This window comes from Panthera onca, chromosome F1, assembly GCF_046562875.1.
Source record: "Panthera onca isolate mPanOnc1 chromosome F1, mPanOnc1 haplotype 2, whole genome shotgun sequence".
Classification (NCBI taxonomy): Eukaryota; Metazoa; Chordata; class Mammalia; order Carnivora; family Felidae; genus Panthera; species Panthera onca.
Window position 1 is genome coordinate 42,255,862 of NC_138355.1, and position 20,928 is coordinate 42,276,789.

Here is a 20,928-nt window from a genome sequence, read left to right on the forward strand (position 1 = left end):
TATATATATTTTGTGAGAGAGCGAGTGGCAGAGGGGCAGAGAGACAGAGGGAGACAGAGGATCTTAAAGCGGGCTCTTGATGGACAGCAGAGAGCCCATTGTGGGGCTTGAATTCATGAACCTCGAGTTCTTGACCTGAGCTGAAGTCTGACCCTTAACTGATTGAGCCACCCAGGCACCCAACCATTGTTACTTTTTAAGCTATTTAGCTAGATGGCTTAGAGCTAGGACTGCGTTTATCAGCTGTGTGCCCTTGGCAAGATAACCTTTCTTGGGTTCCTTATCTATAAAATAGGGGTAAGAGAATTGTTAATATTGAATGACAGAAGGCATGTTTAGGACAGTGTCTTGACACACAAAGGTCCTTAGTGTTACTATATTCTAAATATATATCTGCATATTGTCTGATTTGCCGCTTTCACCAAGTTGTTAGAAAGATTAGTGAAAGCAATAGATGAATGTTAGGTAGAGGTACAGGTATGGTAGAGAAATTTGTAATCCTGGTGATGTTAGTAGTCACTTTTCTTTGCACACCTAATGTTTAGATACCAAGTCACCTATATAAGTCGTTTTCTTTATTGTTACAGTAAATAAAAATCTACTAGGCCTACATTTTATAATAATTACCTTAAATAAATTCTCTTTTAGAGTTGTACTACTAAATAGCTTCTTTTCAGTTCCTATGATGCTAAATTTAATTTACCAGTACTGTATTCTGTAGTTTATACCTGGGCTTATGTATCACGCTGAGGCAGCTATTAAGGCTGGCTCACTACTGGTTAATGTGGCTGTGAAGGAAGAAGTGTTTTCAATTATTAAATGAGGATGATATTTTTAGATGTCACCAAAATCCCAAATTGATACATCTACTCTTGACCTCTTTCCAGAGTCCTATATCCCCAGCTGCTTTTTGGATATTTTTGCTGTCGTTTCTAATCAGCATGTCTAAAACCAAGTTTATGATCTTGCTTCCAGAATTAGTGCTTCCTGATTTTCTTTTTTCTATTAATGATGCCACTGTTTCCCAGGTAACCCAGGCCTAATGGTTTTTGCCATCTTCACCCCCTCCCTTTGCTTTATTCCTGAGTCCTTTTTGGGTTTGTTTTATAAGCAGTCTTTAAAAAAAATTTTTTTTTAACATTTATTTATTTTTGAGAGAGAGTGAGAAAGAGCCAAGAAGGAGCAGAGAGAGAGGGAGACACAGAATCTGAAGCAGGCTCCAGGCTCTGAGCTGTCAGCACAGAGCCTGATGCAGTGCTCGAACCCAAGAACCATGAGCTGAGATCATGACGTGAGCCGAAGTCTGGTGCTCAACCGACTGAGCCACCCAGGCACACCCCTAAGCAGTCTTTTATGTCTTTTATTCTTGACTTCATTTCCTTATTTATGTCTGATATTTACCTCCATCAGTATTGAAGACCAGATTATTTGTCCCCAAACGTCATATCAGTCTTCTTCTTTAAAACTAAAAGTAATTCCTTGTTAGCTATTAAATAAATGTTTGGCTATTATATATGTGTTTAAAAGAGATATTACTTTTGTCTTATCTGAACCTCCCATTACAGCTTTCCTGCTTATTCCTATCCTACATGAATGCCTTTCTCCACCCAAATTGTTCAGTTTGGTATCTCTTCACATCATTTCTTTCTTTCCTCCTTCCTTCCTTCCTTCCTTCCTTCCTTCCTTCCTCTCTCTCCTTGCTCTTCCCTTTGTTTAGATAGACTTTTGTTTTTTGACTAAGCAAATTCTGCCTATTTTTCCTATCCGATTTCTTTAAGATGAAGTCAAGTCAGCCCAGTATGATGCTTCCTGCTTTGAACTTTAAGCACTTAATTATTCATTTAGAACAATTGTTCATTTAGCATTTAGTTCCTTTCAGTTGGTGCTCAATCATTCATTGTTTCTGAATTGCTTAACTTTATTTGTCTGTCTAGTCTTTTTGTACATTATTGGCTTCTTGAAGGTACGGATTATTTCTAATTCCTTGGATTTCCTCAGAACCATGCTGGTATATAAAATGAACATGCAATCATTACTATAATATTTGATGAAAATATTTTTCTTCTTTTCTTTTTTTATTTTAGAGAGAGAGAGTATGAGCAGGGTAGAGGGGCAGAGGGGAAGGGAGGGAGGGAGAGAGGGAGGGAGGGAGAGAGAATCTCAAGCAGGCTCCATGCTCAGTGTGGAGCCCAATGAGGGGCTCAATCCCATGACCCTGGTATTATGACCTGAGTTGAAACCAAGAGTCATATGCTCTACTGATTGAGCCACTCAGGCACCCCATGATGAAAATATTTTTCTAAATAATAGGAACTCTTCAAAAACTTTAGGATGAAAATTGCTAAGAAGTATACTAATACTTTGTGAATACATTTAAAAAATGTTCACTTTGATTAGTACTATGGCTTATTTTGAGCTTATATTAAAGCTGCCTATTCAGAAGACTCCTAAAATCAGTGATGGGGGATGGTTGGCCTCAAAACCTCACTTTTCAAAGAGAAGGCAGGCAAGGAAATGGCTAAGTGTCATGCCAGACTAGCCAGACCTATCAGGTTCTATGATTGTAGCTCCATGTTAACTTTTAACTTAGATGCCTGCCTTTACTTTTGGAAGACAAACCTCATTCTTGTGTTGGCTTTGATTAAGAGCACAGCTCACAGGTAAGGAGTGGGAAGAGGAAGGCAAGATACCTTGTTAAACACTAAGAAGTGCTTTGTTTGTCTTGCTTTTTTAGTGATCTGGCTGCCATCAGATGCAAAAGCAGCTCCTGAGGTTGATTTAGAAGTAGATGTTGGGAGAGTGGGACTTGACATTCTTCAAGGGAAATGGCTAGCAGAAAAGAAACTCAGACGAATTTGGTTTCCTTCTCATGTCCCATTTGTAGACTCTCCTTTCTGTGTCTCCACTGAATGTGTTAGTTGGGTGACCAGGAGGGATTTTTGGGGTAAGATGGAGAGTGATAAGGCGGAGAGAACAGTGATTTACTAGGTTAAGGGATTAAAAAAAAAAAAAAAAATGTTTGTTTATTTTTGAGAGTTGGGCAGGGGGGTGGGGGGAAGGGCAAAGAGAAGGGAGAGAGAATCCCAAGCAGACTCCACACTGCCTGCCAGTGCAGAAGCTGACATGGGGCTCGAATTTGTGAACTGTGAGATCATGACCTGAGCTGAAGTCCAGAGTTGGACACTTAACTGACTGAGTCAGTTAAGGGATTTAAAAAAAAGTTTTTTTTAACGTTTAAAAATTTATTTTTGAGAGAGAAGGAGACAGAGCATGAGCCAGGGATGGGCAGAGAGAGGGAGACACAGAATCTGAAGCAGCTACAGTCTCTGAGCTGTTAGCACAGAGCCCAATGCAGGGCTCAAACCCACAAGCTATGAGATCATGACCTGAGTCGAAGTTGGACGCTTGACCAACTGAGCCACTCAGGTACCCTTAGTTTAAGGGATTTTTGAGAGTAGTTCTCCCCTAAACTATAGCTGTAACTGCCCCTCAATAGATTCATCAGGCTAAGCAAGAAGGGTGAGAGACCAGAGAGCCTGACATAGAGGGAGAGAATAAGTTAGGCAGCTTCTGTTTTGCAAGTGATTAGCTATACAACTTCAGTTAAGTGATTTTATGCTGTCAGTTGGCAAGGCCTAGCTTCCCCTGTAATAGCCGTTAGAGTGCGTTTTCTGGTTGATTGCTTGTATGTGAGAGTATTCGCTGAAATTAGTTTTTAGGAATCTTTTATCACATTCTATGGATTTGAGTGTGCATGTGGGAATACTTTCCCCAGAGTCATTAGACTTAGAAAACTTTTTCTTTGCTTTGTAATCTTGTTTTAGAGTATACTCGGAACAATATCTTCTGTAAAGCAAATTTCTCTTTTCCATTCCAGATTAGCTGCCAAGCTCTAATAAATTACCTTTTCAGTTAAAGGGTATTGTTATTTTTGGAAGGAATCTTCTGTGACATAATAATTATTAAATTGTGTTTCTTTATAAACATATTGTAAGAATTTCCCCCCCTCCCCCCTTAATCTTTATAGAAAATGTGCCAGAGGAACTTCGAGAACCATTTTACACAGATCAGTATGACCAGGAACACATCAAACCACCCGTGGTTAATTTGCTTCTTTCGGCTGAACTATACTGTCGTGCTGGGAGTCTCATTCTCAAGAGTGATGCTGCGAAACCCCTTCTGGGCCATGATGCTGTAATCCAGGCTTTAGCGCAGAAAGGTCTTTATGTAACTGACCAAGAAAAACTGGTAACTGAACGAGATCTGCACAAGAAACCCATACAGATGGTGAGTCTTTGTATACCCAAGATTACTTAGTTTGAAGTGTATACTTTTGAGTGTGAATTGTATTGTAAAATGGAGGAAATTATGTTTTGAGATTGGATTGTCCTCTCTGCCTAGAGTTTAAAAACTTAACATTTTCTTATAAACCTCGTTTCCAAATGAAGGAAGATTTTAATAAACTATTTTGGAATGTTTGGTGTCATCCTGATACCCAGGAGAAACAAATTCTTTCCTGCTACTTTAAAGTGATTTTTATGTAATTTAAAAATTTAGTTTTCCCATCATAGAGACTATTTAGAGGAGATAGAAAATGTATCCTTGATTTTATTCTCGTTAGGAAAGAGATGAGATTTGTGAGTGTTCATTTGCATGCTTGAATGACCTCTTGGTGAATTTCTGCATATCATATATATTTTAGTTTATTTAATGACTAGTAATACATTCTTGTGCACAACATACAGAATGACGCTCTCTAAGCTGGCCTGGGACAAGCATGCAGGAGCTTTGTCATGAGTCTCTGGAGACAAATTCAAAGTTTAGGTTCATTGTATGTTGCTTCAGTTTGGTGTGCTACTTTCGCCTAAGTTCACAAAACGCTGAGCACCATCAAGCAGGGTATTAGAAGGAAAAACACATTTGATTAAATCATGCTCTTATATGAGACTAATAGAAAGGGAGAGATATATGTAGAAGAATATATTTAGAAATATATGAAATTATGAAGTTGAAGAAGGATGAATAAAAATTAGTTTACCAAATCTAGTACTAAATGAGGTGGTGACCTACTTTCTGCCTATTTTCCTTCTTTAAAAAAAAACAAAACTGTTTTGTTACTTAAGAGGAATAGCAAATAATGTCCTAAGAAAAATTTAGTTAATAAATTTATGGATTCCTAATAGAATTATTAAGGATAACTAAGAATGTTTATTAGCTGATATGAGATTTTCAACTTGCATTGATGACTCTACATTCACCTCGTGGGTTACCCTCTGATTTTTATATTGTGCTTTGTGTCCATATCACATATGTGAATGGTTTGCCAGCACTAGGGGTGAGCAGAATTCCACTTTGTCCTCGCAGTACGTCACGTTTGACCTCTCCAGAATCACTGCACGGATTGGAAGCTCCTGCTATGATTGTTTCCGCTTCCATTATTTCAAGGCCAAGTAGATCATTTTAAAGCACATCAATGACTTTGTGAATCTGTGTTTGCTTAGTAGCTGCCCTTTCAGACACCATTTGATCTATCAGGTAACTTAGTTGTCCTTAGGATAGATTCTGTATTTTTTAGGTCCTCTTTAATGAGAAAGAAACAAACTTAACATTTTCTACATTATTTTCTTAGTGCAGTTTGTGCATGTGAAGATAAAATATGAAGGTATTTGTACAATCTATTAAAAAATGAGGGGTTTGGAAGACTGCCAGTTGCATTACCATCAGGTTTATTTCACACTATATTGATCCTGGTGATAGCTATGAACACATTTAAATTTGATTGCAGGAAATAGTGTTTAAGGAATGTGACTTAAGTGATACAGAATTGCTGTTTGTCTGCTTTTAACTTCTCTCTGTGGGTTTTTAGGACACTTCATATTTGACTACATCATCCTGACTCTTTACAGTGTCACCTTTATTGACCTGTGTTTTAGGTGTATACTTTCAGCTTTTGTCACAATTTGATTTAAAGCTTCTCCGTTGCTGTGAAATTTTGATTGATGACAGTGTAATATTATATTACCATTTTTCTAAAATGTATGTGAGAAAATGTCTCTGAGTACTGTTAAAGACTGTTCTTTAAGAAACTGTTTTGTTTTGTTTTAGAGTGATGAGAGCAGTAAGTTTCAGTTTTCCTTCTTTGTCCTGCCTTTTGGGAAGTATAATGAAAAATGGTGTGTTTAATTGCACTGGGTGTATTGACTGCCAGTTCTGCCCCCCACTTTCATCTCCAAATTATCTTAGTGCTTTTGGGGTCTTTTTATCTCTGTATGTTACTTTGCAGACTTTTGGGAAAAGAGTTGCATGGTGGTAGCAAAAGTATCAACGTAACTAGAAGGCAAGTTTGATTAAGCAGTTTTTATTAATTTTGGGTAGGTGAAGATTGAGAAAAATGCCTTTTTTTTTTTTTTTTTTTGAAAAATGAGAACACATGTTGTAGAACATGTTTTTTTTTTTTCTTTTCTTTATCACAGTGATTTTATAGACCTGTTCTGAGAGTATAACCTTTAAAGTGTTTTCTTCTATATTTACATCAATGGGAAAGTATTTCAGAACTGCTTTAAAGCCAGTTAATAATTATAATGTATTAAAATTCATTCAGCACATAATCATCATCTGTAGGATTGTTAGAAGGGATTGTAGTTATGATTTGCCTGTTGAATGTTATAAATATTGTAAGACACAAATGAAAAGAATATACACAGTGTTAGAATGCATACTGTTCTGAGAACTGACCTTAATGTGTGTTTGAATCAGCATAAAGTGTATGACTGAATGGTTACCAGAGGAGGAGTTGTATACACTAAAATCATAGGGGAATATCCTTCAACCAAAAGTATTGTAGCCCAGATCATGTTATCTGTCAAATTATTTGTCAAAATAAGTACTGGTATTTAGGATAATGTGAAAATTGAGGGATTATAGCAAATGGAGCCAAATGCTGAAAAAGACAAGAGTACAGAGAAGATTTTGAACTTTCTTCCATAGCAAAATGAATTTGCATGTGAATTGCATTCAGTATCGTCAGGTTGGGCTGGGGGATTTGATCAGTGTCATAAAATCTTAAATTCACAGAATTTTATAGCCAGAAAGAATGTTAGAAATCAGAAACCAGTATATGTATAAAACTTCCCAATGATGAGGAACATGAGTACCTGGGAACTTTGACTAAGTTCTCCAGTCCTCTTGTCAGAACTGCGAAATTAGGACGTTTAGAAGAGGATTTTGGATATGTATTTTTAAACAGGTGTTGTGGGTGATTGTTATGATCAAGAATGTATGTGAAATTTTATCTAACCCAGGGTCATTTTGTATATGTGATACTTAGAATTTAGAGAGGTTAAGTAATTTGCCTAAGGTAGAACTGTTATGTAGTAGTAAAACTAAACTTAGAATCTGTATGAACTAGAATTGTGACTTTCTAATTTACAGTGCTATAATCTGAAGTAAGTTTGTGCAATTAAGTATCTGAAGTCATGTTTACCTAGCTGTCTAGCCTAGTTACAAATCAAACTCTTGATTGTGAATCAGTTTTCCAACCATTTTTGCATATGTGGGAAATAAGAGTTGATATTTGCAAAAGTCAATTAAGTAAATCTGTATATATAGTATGTGTGGTATGAAATAATGAGATTGATTTTCGTATGACTTGCAAAATAACATTAGTCAAATCTTGTTTTGGAACAATCATTATATAAACAAAATTTATTTTGAACTGCTTTCTTTTAAACTTTTTTTTAATGTTTATTTATTTTTGAGACAGAGACAGAGCATGAACGGGGGAGGGGCAGAGAGAGAGGGAGACACAGAATCAGAAGCAGGCTCCAGGCCCTGAGCCTGATTCGGGGCTCGAATCCACGAACCGTGAGATCATGACCTGAGCCGAAGTTGGACGCTCAACCGACTGAGCCACCCAGGCGCCCCTGAACTGCTTTCTTTTAATGATTACCAAAAAAAGATTGAATATTTTATTTGCCTAATGGAGATTAGAGTGGGCTGTTAGGCCACTTGATAAGTAAGGCATAAAATGTTCTCTCATGGAGTGTCAGTATTGTTATAATGGATATTTTTGGATATTTAGAAAATATAAGCTAAAAAGTTGTACATTTGTGCTACTAGCCATTAAACTGCTTTATTGTAATGGGAAGGGCAGTGAAGCTGTGGTTAAAACATAGAAAGATGATAGAAATATTTTTTTACCCTAAAGAAGGATATTTCTGTATGTTAAGAGGTGTTATTTCATTTTACCACATTTTGTGGTCTGTATTCAGCTGACCATTAATGTCTCCCTTGAATGACATTGAGAAAGAAGCCTGCAGGAAAACTTCATTAGCATGAAGTAGGTGCTCTAGATGTAAGTTTAAGCAACAGGGAACTGAGAGGTGGATGTGATGACTTCTGCTAGGGAGGATCTGGGAGGGCATCTTGGGACAGAATGACTAATAGGGTTTCAGTGGGTAGGAAAAGGGATGGGGTAAGAATGGTAACTGGGTTGAAGGAGTTGTTTGACTCAAGTTTGAAGTGTGAAATTAGGTTCTGTATTGCAAATTACAGTGTTGACTGCATGGAGACATAAAAGTGAGATGAGGCTAAAAAATAGGTTGGGGTTAGATCATGAAGAGGCTATGAGCTGAAGTTAAGGATTTTTAAATTTTCTTTTTGGTTACAAATCAGGATGTAAGTTTTCGTATTTTTTTCTTTGGTTTTTGTTGATGGTGGTGGTGATGGTAGTGGTGCTTTGTTGATTTGTTTTTTCTCTGCCTATAGTAAATAAATAAAACACTGCAAAACACTGTGGAGTACTTTGTAAGCTCTTATAGTGTCAACTTAGTGTAAAATATTGCAGTTTATTAATTCTCAGATCTTTCTGATTTGCTTACATCTGTCTGTATACTTGTTCACTTCTCAGACTTTCTGGTGGTTCTTTTTATTTAGTTTATTGTGTCAGGCAGTGTGATTACACTTTATATACTGATCTCACATAATTTAATTCTTAGGATAACCCTAACAGGAAAATATATTGTCTCTGTTCTACTGATGAAGAAACTGAGGCTTTGAGAACCTAAGTAAGGTCACAGAGCAATCATAGTAACCAGTGAAGGCAATCTTCAGACCATCTCTGTTTTAACTATAAATCCTAGTTCTTAAGTACTACATGTGGTGTGTGTGTGTGTGTGTGTGTGTGTGTGTGTGTGTGTGTGTGTATTTTATTGGTTGATTGTCTTTGCCTGGATAATGGGGAGGTAATTAGAATACGATAGTAGGAATAGGTAATAGGAAAGTAGAAAGTGGAGAGGAAGAAGGAAGTAGAAATGGTGTGCTACCAGGAAATCTGACTGGTGGTTTAAATCTTGGTTATTTGTCCATGCTTCTTTTCAAAGTAACTTACCCATTCTGTTCCTGTCTTGAAGGTTATATTAATTTCCTCTGGTAGGGAGTAACTGTAGCCTTTGACTTGTTTGACTGTTAATAGATAATGAGGCAGAGTTACGACAGAGCCTGTCTGGGTGGATATGAGTGTTTTGATTTTAAAAATGTGGAAGTTACCTAGTTACCATTATTTTTGCTGGACATATGAAAGGTGTTGAGAACAGAGAAGCTGATCTCAGGAACATTGTGTTGTTCCTTTTTTCTTTGTCTTCCTTTCTGCCTTTCTCCCTTCCAACATACTGAACCTGTTTGGGAGCTATTCTTATGGATTTCCATGGTGGCATCATTTGTTGGAACCCAGTGTAATTTACTCACGTAAAGGCTTAAAAAAATTTCCTCCTACTTAAGAAGATTAGAAATTGTGGTTTAGAGGAAGAGGATTATATAAATGTAACATTACAATAGTAGTTGAGATATTAATTTCTAGTCACCCTTGTACAATGCCTTGCAAAGTTATGAGCAGAACTTGTCTGTGAAAAATTATTTTAAATGCTCCTAGTTGTTGGTGAAGAGGGTTTTTAAAATTTACCTGTGGTGCTGGATCTCAATTTTCTCTTTCCCAAAAATCATGTACCTAATTTGGATTCCATTATTTCTAGGTAACATATTATATATACCGTAGTTACCAGTTCATGTTATCTTTTGATATTTTATAACCATGTTTATTATGTTTGAATTAGTGTTTATTTGTAGTAATTTATTTAGAACTCCAGGTTTACTTTCTTGTAGGAATAACTTGATGACTGGTGTTTATTTTGTCAGATGATCTCACAAAAACCTTTTATATTCATAATAAAACTAAAGTCATTCAGGCCTTTTATTAACTTATTTAGTTAATTTATGGAGCTTCTGCTATGTACTGTGTATTATCTACTGTGATTAAAAAGAGTTTCTGTCCTCTAGGGTCTTACTTTCTACTGGGAATTATAGAAAAATAATCAAATTATAATACATATATTTTAGGAGTATAGAGGCAGCAAACTTGGTCCTACTCTTATGCTGAGTTTTGAAGGAATTTACTAGGTAGGCACATAAAGGGCGTGTTATAAGGTGCTATATATGAAAATATAACAGGATGTTAAAAGGAAATGTGAGAGCATCATGATATGCTTAGGGAAAAGCAAGGGGTTTGTTTGATTGTAGCTTTAGAAATTGGGTACGTATTAGAGAATGATGAGAAATGAGACCAGAGAGTTAGATGGGGACAGGGCATGAATGACCTTTTATGTCATGCCAAGTGTGTACTTTATCCTGGAAATGATAGGGAGCTACCAGTATAAGGTTTTAAACCAGAAGGGATACCATCAGATTTGTGTTACAGAATTTCACTCTGGTGGTATTGTGAAAGAGATAGCACTTACGAGGCTGTTAAAATAACCAGAGACCTGAACTAAAGCAGAGGCCTTTGAGATGCAGAAGACAGTTTGATTGGGAGAAGCATTTTTAAGGTAGAGAAGATTTTTGACTCATCAGAGCTGGGAAATGAAGGAAAAGAGAAGCCAGAATAGGACCAGCAGAAAGATTTTATCCTTTGTATCAACTCTAGTTGGTGATTAACTACTAGAAGCTGAGAAAAAATAGCTTCTTGGTTTCACTCTCTTCTGGGAGGCTAAGGGTCTAGATGTTAGCTTCTCCATCCTCTGTTGCTCCTGGTGCTTTTGAACCCTGATATTTTCATATAATGATGGTAAAAACAAACAAACAAGTAAAGTGACAGCTTTGTAGTTTAGAAATCTTAAATCTCTTATTTTTGATGAGAAAGATAGAGGTGACTCTGTTTTGTCCTGTTTCTTTTTTCTTCTTAGTGACCATTGGGGAAAAAAAAAGGTTGTACGTAAATGAAAGTGAGTCTTTGTATATACAGAAAATGAAATAAGATTGATCTGCATTTTGTTAGACTATCTTGCTGTTTTTTTAGTTTATGTTATATATTTACCATGAGGACAGATAGGAATTCATTTATTTAATAGATATTTAGTTCCTACTGTGTACACTAGGTTAGACACTGGTGAAGAAGTTGGATGATCTCTGCCCTAGGGGTTATGTGGGATTGAAAGAGCTGCAGTGTGGAACTGGGATGGGACCGAAGGTGCAGATTTGTGAGGATGGAATGAGGGATTAGCAGAATTGAGCATATTTGACAAATGTCAGTTGTTAATGCAACATGTGAGAGAAGTGGCTACAAGTTGTCTAGGTGAGGAAACTAACACCCCTAAAGGTGCATTAACTTGCCCAAGGCCAAATAGGTGATAAAGCATGATGGTAGGATTTAAACCTTGTGTCTGCTGCCTCCAAAGCCGTGTTTATAACATTTATACCACATGGCCTTTCAAAAAGTCCAGCCAGGCTAACAAGTGGGAAAACAAGTGAGATTGTATGTAGAATCTAAAAAAACGAAAAGCAAAACAAAGAAGCTCATAGATACAGAGGACGGATTGGTGGTTACCAGAGGTGGCAGGTAGGGTGTAGGCAAAAGGGGCAAAGGGGATCAAAGGGTACAAATTTAGAGTTATAAAATAAGTAAGACATGGGGAAGTAATGCACAGCATGGTGTCTACAGTTAATAATATTATATTATGTATTTGAAAGTTGCTGAGTTAGTAAATCTTAAAAGTTCTCACAAGAAAAAAAAATTCCACGTAACTATGTATGGTGACAGTTGTTAACTGAACTTATTGTGATCATTTCACAATATACACAGATACTGAGTCATTATGTTGTACACCTCACCTGAAACTAATATACTATTATATGTCACTTAGACCTCAGGTAAAAAAAGCTACTCTTTCTATGGTGCTTCATAGTTTATAATGCATTTACATTTTTGTTTTTTCTGTAATGGAAAAGATAGGGCAGTTACTATCATCTCCTTTTGACAAGTGAGGAAACTTTATGGATGGATTTGTTTAATAGATCTTTTTTTAAACAATTTTTGTAATGTTTATTTTTGAGAGACAGAGAGAGACAGCATGAGCAGGGGAAGGGCAGAGAAAGAGGGAGACACAGAATCCAAAGCAGGCTCCAGGTTCTGAGCTTTCAGCACAGAGCCTGATGCGGGGCTTGAACTCACGAACCACGAGATCATGACCTGAGCTGAAGCCGGACACTTAACTGACTGAGCAACGCAGGCACCCCTAATCGATTCTTATTTAGTTCCTTCTGAAAGAGGTATAGAAAGAGGAAGTGAACAGATCATGATCAAATAGCTAGTTAGTGACAGAGCAGAGATAGTTCCCAGGTTTTCCTGACTCCTAACCCAATACTTGTTCTACAGATAAATTGTGCTGCCATATTTTTCCTTGTCCTTGTCGATTATAATGTGCACTTATTCTGGGGAGGTCTGCAGAGAATGTCAGCATGAAGTACAATGTCATAACAGTGAGAGACTGTGCAGCAATGAAGGGGAATCCCAAGAATAGGAGTAGTAGGGGGGAAAGGAGATTGTTTTGGTCACTAAGGGGACTGTCTTAGTCTGTTCAGGCTGCTGTAACAAAAATACCATAGATTGAGTAATTTAAAAACAAACTAATTTTTCTCAGTTCTGGAGGTTAGAGAGTCAAGATCAAAGATCAGCAGGTTGGGTTCTGGTGAAGGCCTCCTGGGTTGTAGACTGCCAATTTCTCATTGTGTCCTCACGTGGTGGAAAGGGCAGGGATTTCTCTGGGGCCTCTTTTATATGGGTATTAATCCCATTCATGAAGGCTCTGCCCTCATGACCTAATCACCTGCCAGAGGCCTTATCGCTTAATACCATTCCCGTGGGCATTAGGATCCAACTTAAGAATTTGGGGAGAATACAAACATCTAGACCACAGCAGGTACTCTTTTCTTATATAAGTGATGTATCTCATTTAGTGACCATTGGCATATAAAGTTACATATTTTAAGAAATAGAGTGATTCACTTTGCAAAATACTGTTTTTATTTTAAAAATATTTTAGGATTCGTTTTCATAACGCTGGTTTAGAAAAATAGAAGTTACAATATCTAAGTTTTTAAAAACACGTGAAATGAAAAATATTGTAACGTTCAGTATATTTTCATTATACTTCGAGTTTTGTTCTTATATCAAATCCATTTTCTTCTTTATATATTGAAACATATTTTGTAGTTCCCCTTTTTTATCTAGCTTTATTGACAAAAATTGCATATATTTAAGGTGCACAACTTAATGTTTTAGTATACATATTGTATATATTTATCATATTGACTCAAGTATTGTGTCAGGTTCATAAGGGCTCAATAAATGAAGTGCTAATTTCTGGCCACAAAGATCAGATGTTTTAGACGAATGGGATGGTGGACAACTTCTTAATTCTCCAGAGACCATGTATATACTTCTGACCCTGCTCCTGGCCGTTGCTGATTTATCTAAGGGTGAAGATACCTGATGTATGGTGGGCTGATTGGATTGTTTACTGAGAATCTCTGAAACCCTAAATGGAGAGCACATCACAGCACAGTGATAGTAGGTGGTTGGAACTACCCCGTCATACCAAGGCAGTGCCCTAGGCAGAGAAGTCTGTGAGCCCCTGCTGCTGAGTTCCTTGGAACTGCTCAGTGCCTGTCGTTCCGAGCTTAGTGGTTCAGCTCTTCTGTAGGTTCTATGAACTATTCCAGTGTCCTCTCAGTAAGTCCCAATTTTTGTTTAAATTAGCATAGTTAATTCAACATTTATATTTGGTTGCTTGCTATTAGAACTGTAGCTATACGTTAAGTAAACAAAAAGCCATTAACTGATTTTTTTCCCCAGTTGAAGACTGATTTTAGCTATAGGGGTAAAATTGATTTTTTTTTTTTTTTAATGTTTATTTTGAGAGAGAAGGAGAGACAGAGCGTAAGCAGGGGAGGGGCAGAGAAAGAGGGAGACACAGAATATGAAGCAGGCTCCAAGCTCTGAGCTGTTAGCACAGAGCCTGACGCGGGGCTTGAATTCATGAACAGTGAGATCATGACCTGAGCTGAAGTCAGATACTTAACCAACTGAGCCACCCAGTCGCCCCTAAAATTTTAGAGCCGAAAGACCCTAGCAATCATTTGGTCTGGAGTTTTGAAATTGTTTTGGCTGTGACTCACAGAAGTACATTATACTGCAAATGTATTTACCATAGTCTACTTAGTTATATGTATATTACAGAAACAAAAGTATTTATACTTGTGACTTGATTTTTGTTCAGTTTAGTTGGAAAAAATATTAGTTGTGACTAACTGAATTGACTTCATGTTACGACCCATGAATGGATTATAAACCCACGTTAAAAAGCCAATTTAGGGGCACCTGGGCGGCTCAGTAGGTTGAGCGGCTGATTTCAGCTCAGGTCATGATCTCACCATTTTTGAGTTCTAGCCCGCATGGGGCTCTGTGCTGACAGCTCAGAGCCTGGATCCTGCTTCAGATTCTGTGTCTCCCTTTCTCTTTGCCCCTCCCCTGCTTGCCATCTGTCTCTCTCTCTCTCAAAAATAAACATTAAAAAAATTTTTTTAAAAATTAAAAAAAAAAACAACTCAGTAAATTCCTTTATTATGCTAGAGAAGAGCAATAAATGACAGTCTTGGTATTGAAAACTAAATAACATTCCCATGTTTTTCTTAAAAATGTATTTTGGGGCTCTTGGATGGCTCAGTCGGTTGAGCATCTGACTTCGGTGCATGTCGTGATCTCACTGTTTGTGGGTTTGAGTCCCTTGGTGGGCTCTGTGCTGACAGCTTGCTCAGAGCCTGAAGCCTGCTTTTGATTGTGTCTCCCTCTGTCTCTGTCCCTACCCCACTCATGCTCTGTCTCTCTCTGTCTCTCAAAAATAAATAAATGTAAACAAAATTTTTTAATTGTATTTTAATATGCCATTGTCAATGGCTTCTGTTTTAATGAGAAAAAATATGGGAATAGAGTTTGTATCTAGACTTGCCTTCTTAAGATTTATTTTATCTAATCTCTATGGTATACTGCTGCCAGATTAATTTTCATGAAATGACACTTGATATCTATCTTATTTCCCAATTCAAAAACTGTAATCATTCCCTTTTTTTTTAAAATATGTTTGGCTTTTCATAGTTGGCCTCTAAAGATGATGGAAAACTTTTTAAAATATTTTTTGGTTTTTTTATTGAATTATTTATTACATAATTGATATGTAATATTAGTTTCGGTTGTGCAGCGTAATGATTTGATGTTTGTATGTATTGTGAGACAATCACAGTAAGTCTAGTTAACAGGCATTATCATACATTGTTACAAAATTTTCTTTTCCTTGTGATGAGGACTTTTAAGATTTACTCTCTTAGCGGGGCGCCTGGGTGGCTCAGTCGGTTGAGCACCTGGCTTCGGCTCAGGTCATGATCTCATGGTCTGTGGCCCACATCGGAATCTGTGCTGACAGCTCAGAGTCTGGAGCCTGTTTCGGGTTCTGTGTCTCCCTCTCTTTCTGCCCCTCCCCAGCTCACACTCTGTCTCTCTCTCAAAAATAAATAAACATAAAAAAAAAAAAAATTAACTCTCCGCAACTTTTAAATATACAATACAGTATTATTAACTGTAGATACCATGTTATACATTATGTCCTCATAACTTAAGTCATGTAAGTTTGTACATACGTTTTGACCCCCTTCACCCATTTTGCCCACTCCCCACCCTCCACCTCTGGTAACCACCAGTCTGTTATCTATATCTGTGAGCTTTTTTTTTGTTATTGTTGTTTTTTAGGTGTCACATACAAGTAAGATCATATGATATTTGTTCTCTGATTGACTGATTTCACTTAGCGTATGCCCTCTAAATCCATACATGTTCTCACAGTTGGCAAGATTTCATTCTTTTTTATGGTTAAATAATAGTGTGTGTGTGTGTGTGTGTGTGTGTGTGTGTGTGTGTGTTCACATTTCACATTTTCTTTATCCATTGATGGACATGTAGGTTGTTTCTCTATCTTGGTATTTACAATATTAATTCTGTAATAAACATGGGAGTACATATATCTTTTTCAGTTAATGTTTTGATAATTCACTCTGCAATAATGAAAGTTTTATATTCTTTTTGTTTGTAATTAATGCCATCTTCGTAACTCATTCAAAGTAGCAAAAGCTAAGATACTTAGGACGTTGTCTGATATTACAGACCTGCCAGCAATAATTTTTAATGTTTATTGAAGATTAATTAAACATATATTAGCTAGGACTTTTCATCTTTTTCTTTTTTTTTTTTTAATTTTTTTTTTTTTAACGTTTATTTATTTTTGAGACAGAGACAGAGCATGAACGGGGGAGGGGCAGAGAGAGAGGGAGACACAGAATCGGAAGCAGGCTCCAGGCTCTGAGCCATCAGCCCAGAGCCCGACGCGGGGCTCGAACTCACGGACTCACAGACCGTGAGATCGTGACCTGAGCTGAAGTCGGACGCTTAACCGACTGAGCCACCCAGGCGCCCCAAGGACTTTTCATCTTTTGAAACAAGAAGAAAGATAAGTATATATTCGCTGTTGGTTACTAAGCTTCAGTAGATGGTACAGTAGAAGATAGTTTATATATGATACATAATTATTACTATGTAATTATACATATACATATATAATTGGAGCACAGAGATTGAGATGTTTCAGCAGGTTTGATATAGAAATGTAGATTTTTCTAATTTGCACAATTATAGTCCATTGCTATAGAGCAGTGGGTGTTCATAGCAGTTGTCTGTAGGTGTCCCTCCCCCCGTTCCCCTGTGTGTTGAACAGAGGGATCTCCCACCTCAACCCTGTGATACCAACCCATTTTTGCAGCTTGGTGGATTATAGCAGTTTAACAAATTGTTTTTAATTCATGTCAGTGATGGGGATTTAAAAAGAATAGAAGATCATTAAAAAAAAAATAACTTTAACAACTGTGCCATTTGGACGCTTGCTTGTGTTCAGACACCTGGATAAATGAGCTTTTGTAATAAAAAAACAATCTTTATAATACTCAGATTCCTTCTGAGTCTGTACTGTTTTGTGGCTGAAGAGGGTTACAGTGAACTATGTTACAAAGTGAGATATGTTACAAAGTTGTCCCAGAGATCTTTCTTTTCAGGAAGTTCTTCTGATAAACTTGCAGGAATGTAAGAATGCTGATTATTTTTTGCCTGAATCTGTACATTTTACTTTATGGTTAAGCTGTCAAACAAGTAAACAAAACAAGGTAACTTCAGAGAATGGTAAGGACTATGAAGAAAGTAAAAACAGGATAATGTGATCTGAGGGAATTGTATGCTATTCTCTTTAATTAGAATAGTTAGGGGCATCCTTAAATGGAATGTATTCAAGCAGAGGTCTAGATGAGGATCCGGTTAGGCAAAAATAAGGGGAAAGTGCATTGCTGACAGAAGGAACAAATTCAAAGGCCCTGAATTGATAGGTTGTCCAAAAAATAAATAAACTTCATGTCTGGGTGATAAGATTCCTAACTAAGAATTTCCTGGAGGAAACATTTTCAGGAATTGAAGTTTTAGGGTTGCATTTATTTACCATAAGCTTATATAATTTGTATAATATGAAGTACATGTTTCAGTAAGCATTTGTTGAAAATTTCTCGGCGTGGGCAATGGGATGTAGTAATGAGAAGACAGACTAAGCTCTTGCTTTCACAGAGCTAATATTTTAGTAGCAAAGACAAGCAGTAAAAAGCTAAACAAATCGCAACAATTTCAGATAGTTAAAATGCCGTGAAGAAAATAAATCCAGAAGAAGTGGCTAGAAGAAGCGGAACATGATACTTTCATAGGAGGTGGTTAGGGAAGTCCTGTCTGGAAAGTTGACATTTGAACTGAGACCTAAATACCAGAGGGAATGGGCATGTGACAGTCTGGGAAAAGAACATTCCAGGCAAAAAGGAATAGAGTAAGGTTAATGGCCTTGATGTAGGAGTGAGTTTGGTATGTTTTAGAAACAGAAGGCCAGTGAGGTTAGTCATGAGCAAGATTGATAGGGAGAGTGGTATGAGACCTGGTTAAAGACTGTAGCCAAAGCAGGTAGAGCCCTGTAGACCACGATAAGAAGTTTGAATTTTATTCTGAGTGTACATGGAAATCATTGGAGGATTTTAAGTAGGACGATGAGTTTGATCTTGTTTACTTTTTAAAAAGTGCTTTCAGGTTGCTTTGTAAACAATAGGTGTAGAAGGTGAGGTTGGGGGCAGCGAAGGGTGGGTGAAGCATCTGGAGAATCAGGAATTGTATTTTAGACATGTTAAGCCTTTTGGCTGTCAGTACTTGAATATGTGAGTCTGAAGTTCGGAAGTCCTGGGTGGAGATTTAAATTTGAGAGTCATGAGCATTAGAAGTCCATGGGACTGAATGAAAGCACTTAGGAAAAGAAGGTGAATAGAGAATCATTAAAAGCCATTATAGTAATTATAGCAGAGAAACTTCCTTTCTCAGGATTGTCAGTATTTTAATATAGTAACATTATAGTAAGACAAAATAATTTGAGAAAAGACTGGAAAGAAAAGACGTGTGTGAGAACTTTAGTAAGTACATAGTACTATGTGCTAATATAAAATCACTATTTCTTATGTGGTGAACCAGTGAGTTAACAGGTAAGAACATTCAAAAGCTTCTTCCTCCTATCATAAAGTTCTCCCAAGCATATTCTTTTGAAAAAATTAGTCTTAAGTGTTGAAAATGCAAAGAGTTGGGTGCTGTTATCTTAGTATTTGGTCAGGGAGCTGAGGAACATTCATGTTGTCCTTTGAGTAAGACTTCAGATTGCTTTGTAGAGAAATACTTGAAAGAAAAGGCAGAAAAAGCAAAGCAAGGCAGAGAAAACATTTAAAATGTGTTAGCTCAGGTTTGGTTCTGGCCCCCAGTACACAATTCTGGTGCTACACTGGCCCAAGTGAAAGGGCTCTTGTCCTTAGTTATGTTGGCCTAGAACCAAGTAATAATAAGATGTCCTTTATTTTCCTGTCACAACCAAACGTTGGACTGATTACTCCAGTAGGGCAGTGGCTATCCTGCCTGTTTCAGAGGAAAAAGAACCTGAGAATAAGAGAGAGAAGCCTGGGCAAGGGTGCAGGGAGGGCAGGAAAAAGTAGAGAACTGTTCAGTGGTGGAAGGAGTGGGAGAACTTGAGTGAGAAGCAGAAGGAGGGACAGGCAGTGAGGACTGAAGGTGGGGAAAGGAGCTGGAGTGGGGAGAAGATAGCATCCAGGCAGGTGCTGCCTCTAGCTCTCTTGGAAAATCTCTAAAGAAGAGGGAAAGAACTTGGTTTTTCTCACAGATCTTCTTCATATCTTACTGGTCATAGAGAAGAGAGAACAAGAGAAGGACGACTGGCCTTTCCTTTACAGGGAGCAGGTCCTGAGCTCATGAGCACTGCTGACACATGGGCAGCCAACAGAGAAGAGCCCGTGCATGACCTAGTGGTGACATTGATATTTAAATACACCATCCCTGCAAAATGTGGGGGCCTAGTCAGTGTTTTGGAGTGTATTTCTTACCAGTATTTCTCTTTCTTGGGTATGGAGTAAAGGAAAGGATGGGGTTGCTCAGAAGAGAAAGAATATTTCCTTCTCCTTAAGTCAACTTTATGATTAAAAGGATTCAGATTTTAAATTTTTTGTCTATATGATAAAGCTACTTCAAAAAAACACTTAAAATTAGTTGGAGGAGACATGGTGAAACATCTTGTATAATAATCTGAAAGGACATAGAATATTGCATTTATCTCCGCTTTTTCTTTTAGTGTCTTGTTTTTATTGAGATGTAATTGATATATACCACTGAATTAGTTTTAGGTATACAACATAATGATTTGATACATGTATATAAGCAAAACCTTGGGTTGCGAGTAATTTGTTCTGTGAGTGTTCTGCAAGACAAGCAAACATTTCTAATAAATTTTAACTTGACAAATGAGCGATGTCTTGCAACATGAGTAGTACGTGATGGCGAATGTCACATGATCACAACTGAGCCAGTGGTTATTCTCTCTCTCTTTCTCTCTGAGGGATTGTGGGTGATCCTCTCCCATGCTCGGATGCTTGGTCTCAGACTGCAGCGTTTGGCAGAAATCAGTGATTTTTCAGAGCATTGGAAGGTGCCCACAACTGGCAGTAGTGTATTTTTTGTCACTTCAAAGCACCTACGGACAGTTATTTGTTTCACCATGCGAGAGTAAGCTTCATTCTAGGTCATTCTGGCTACCTGCAGACAGAGACCCTTTCCTCTGCTGCCTTATTGCCAGTTACATTAAATACAGTATATGACAAGAGTTTACTAATACTGTACTGTAGTCAACATCTGTGCAAGTGTATACAATGGCCCCCATGCAGAAAAAGATTTCCATTGAACCAACAGATATCAGTGATTCTGTTAGTGATAGTGAAAGTTGTCCTACACAATAACCCCCTTCCCTCCTGTCTCTCTTACACCAGCCACGAAAGTTTACAAAGGTAAGTGCAGGCTAATTTGTTTATTTTTCTTTATATTTTGTATTTTCTTTATTATTTTGTGTTACATTACAGTATTGTAATCATTTT

General features: G+C 37.3%; 1 protein-coding gene across 8 annotated transcripts in view; it reads left to right on the top strand.

Annotated features, from left to right (window-relative positions):
- Positions 1-20,928, top strand: part of CAMSAP2 (calmodulin regulated spectrin associated protein family member 2) — a 113,002-nt gene that overhangs the window by 18,525 nt on the left and 73,549 nt on the right. For 7 of the 8 annotated variants that reach the window (XM_078440827.2, XM_078440829.2, XM_078440828.2 and 4 more), the window contains exon 2: positions 4,028-4,287. The exons of the other annotated variant lie outside the window; for it this stretch is intronic. In XM_078440827.2, the coding sequence (XP_078296953.1) occupies positions 4,028-4,287 (260 nt within the window). The remainder of the gene's footprint in view (positions 1-4,027; positions 4,288-20,928) is intronic. 8 annotated transcript variants of the gene reach the window in all.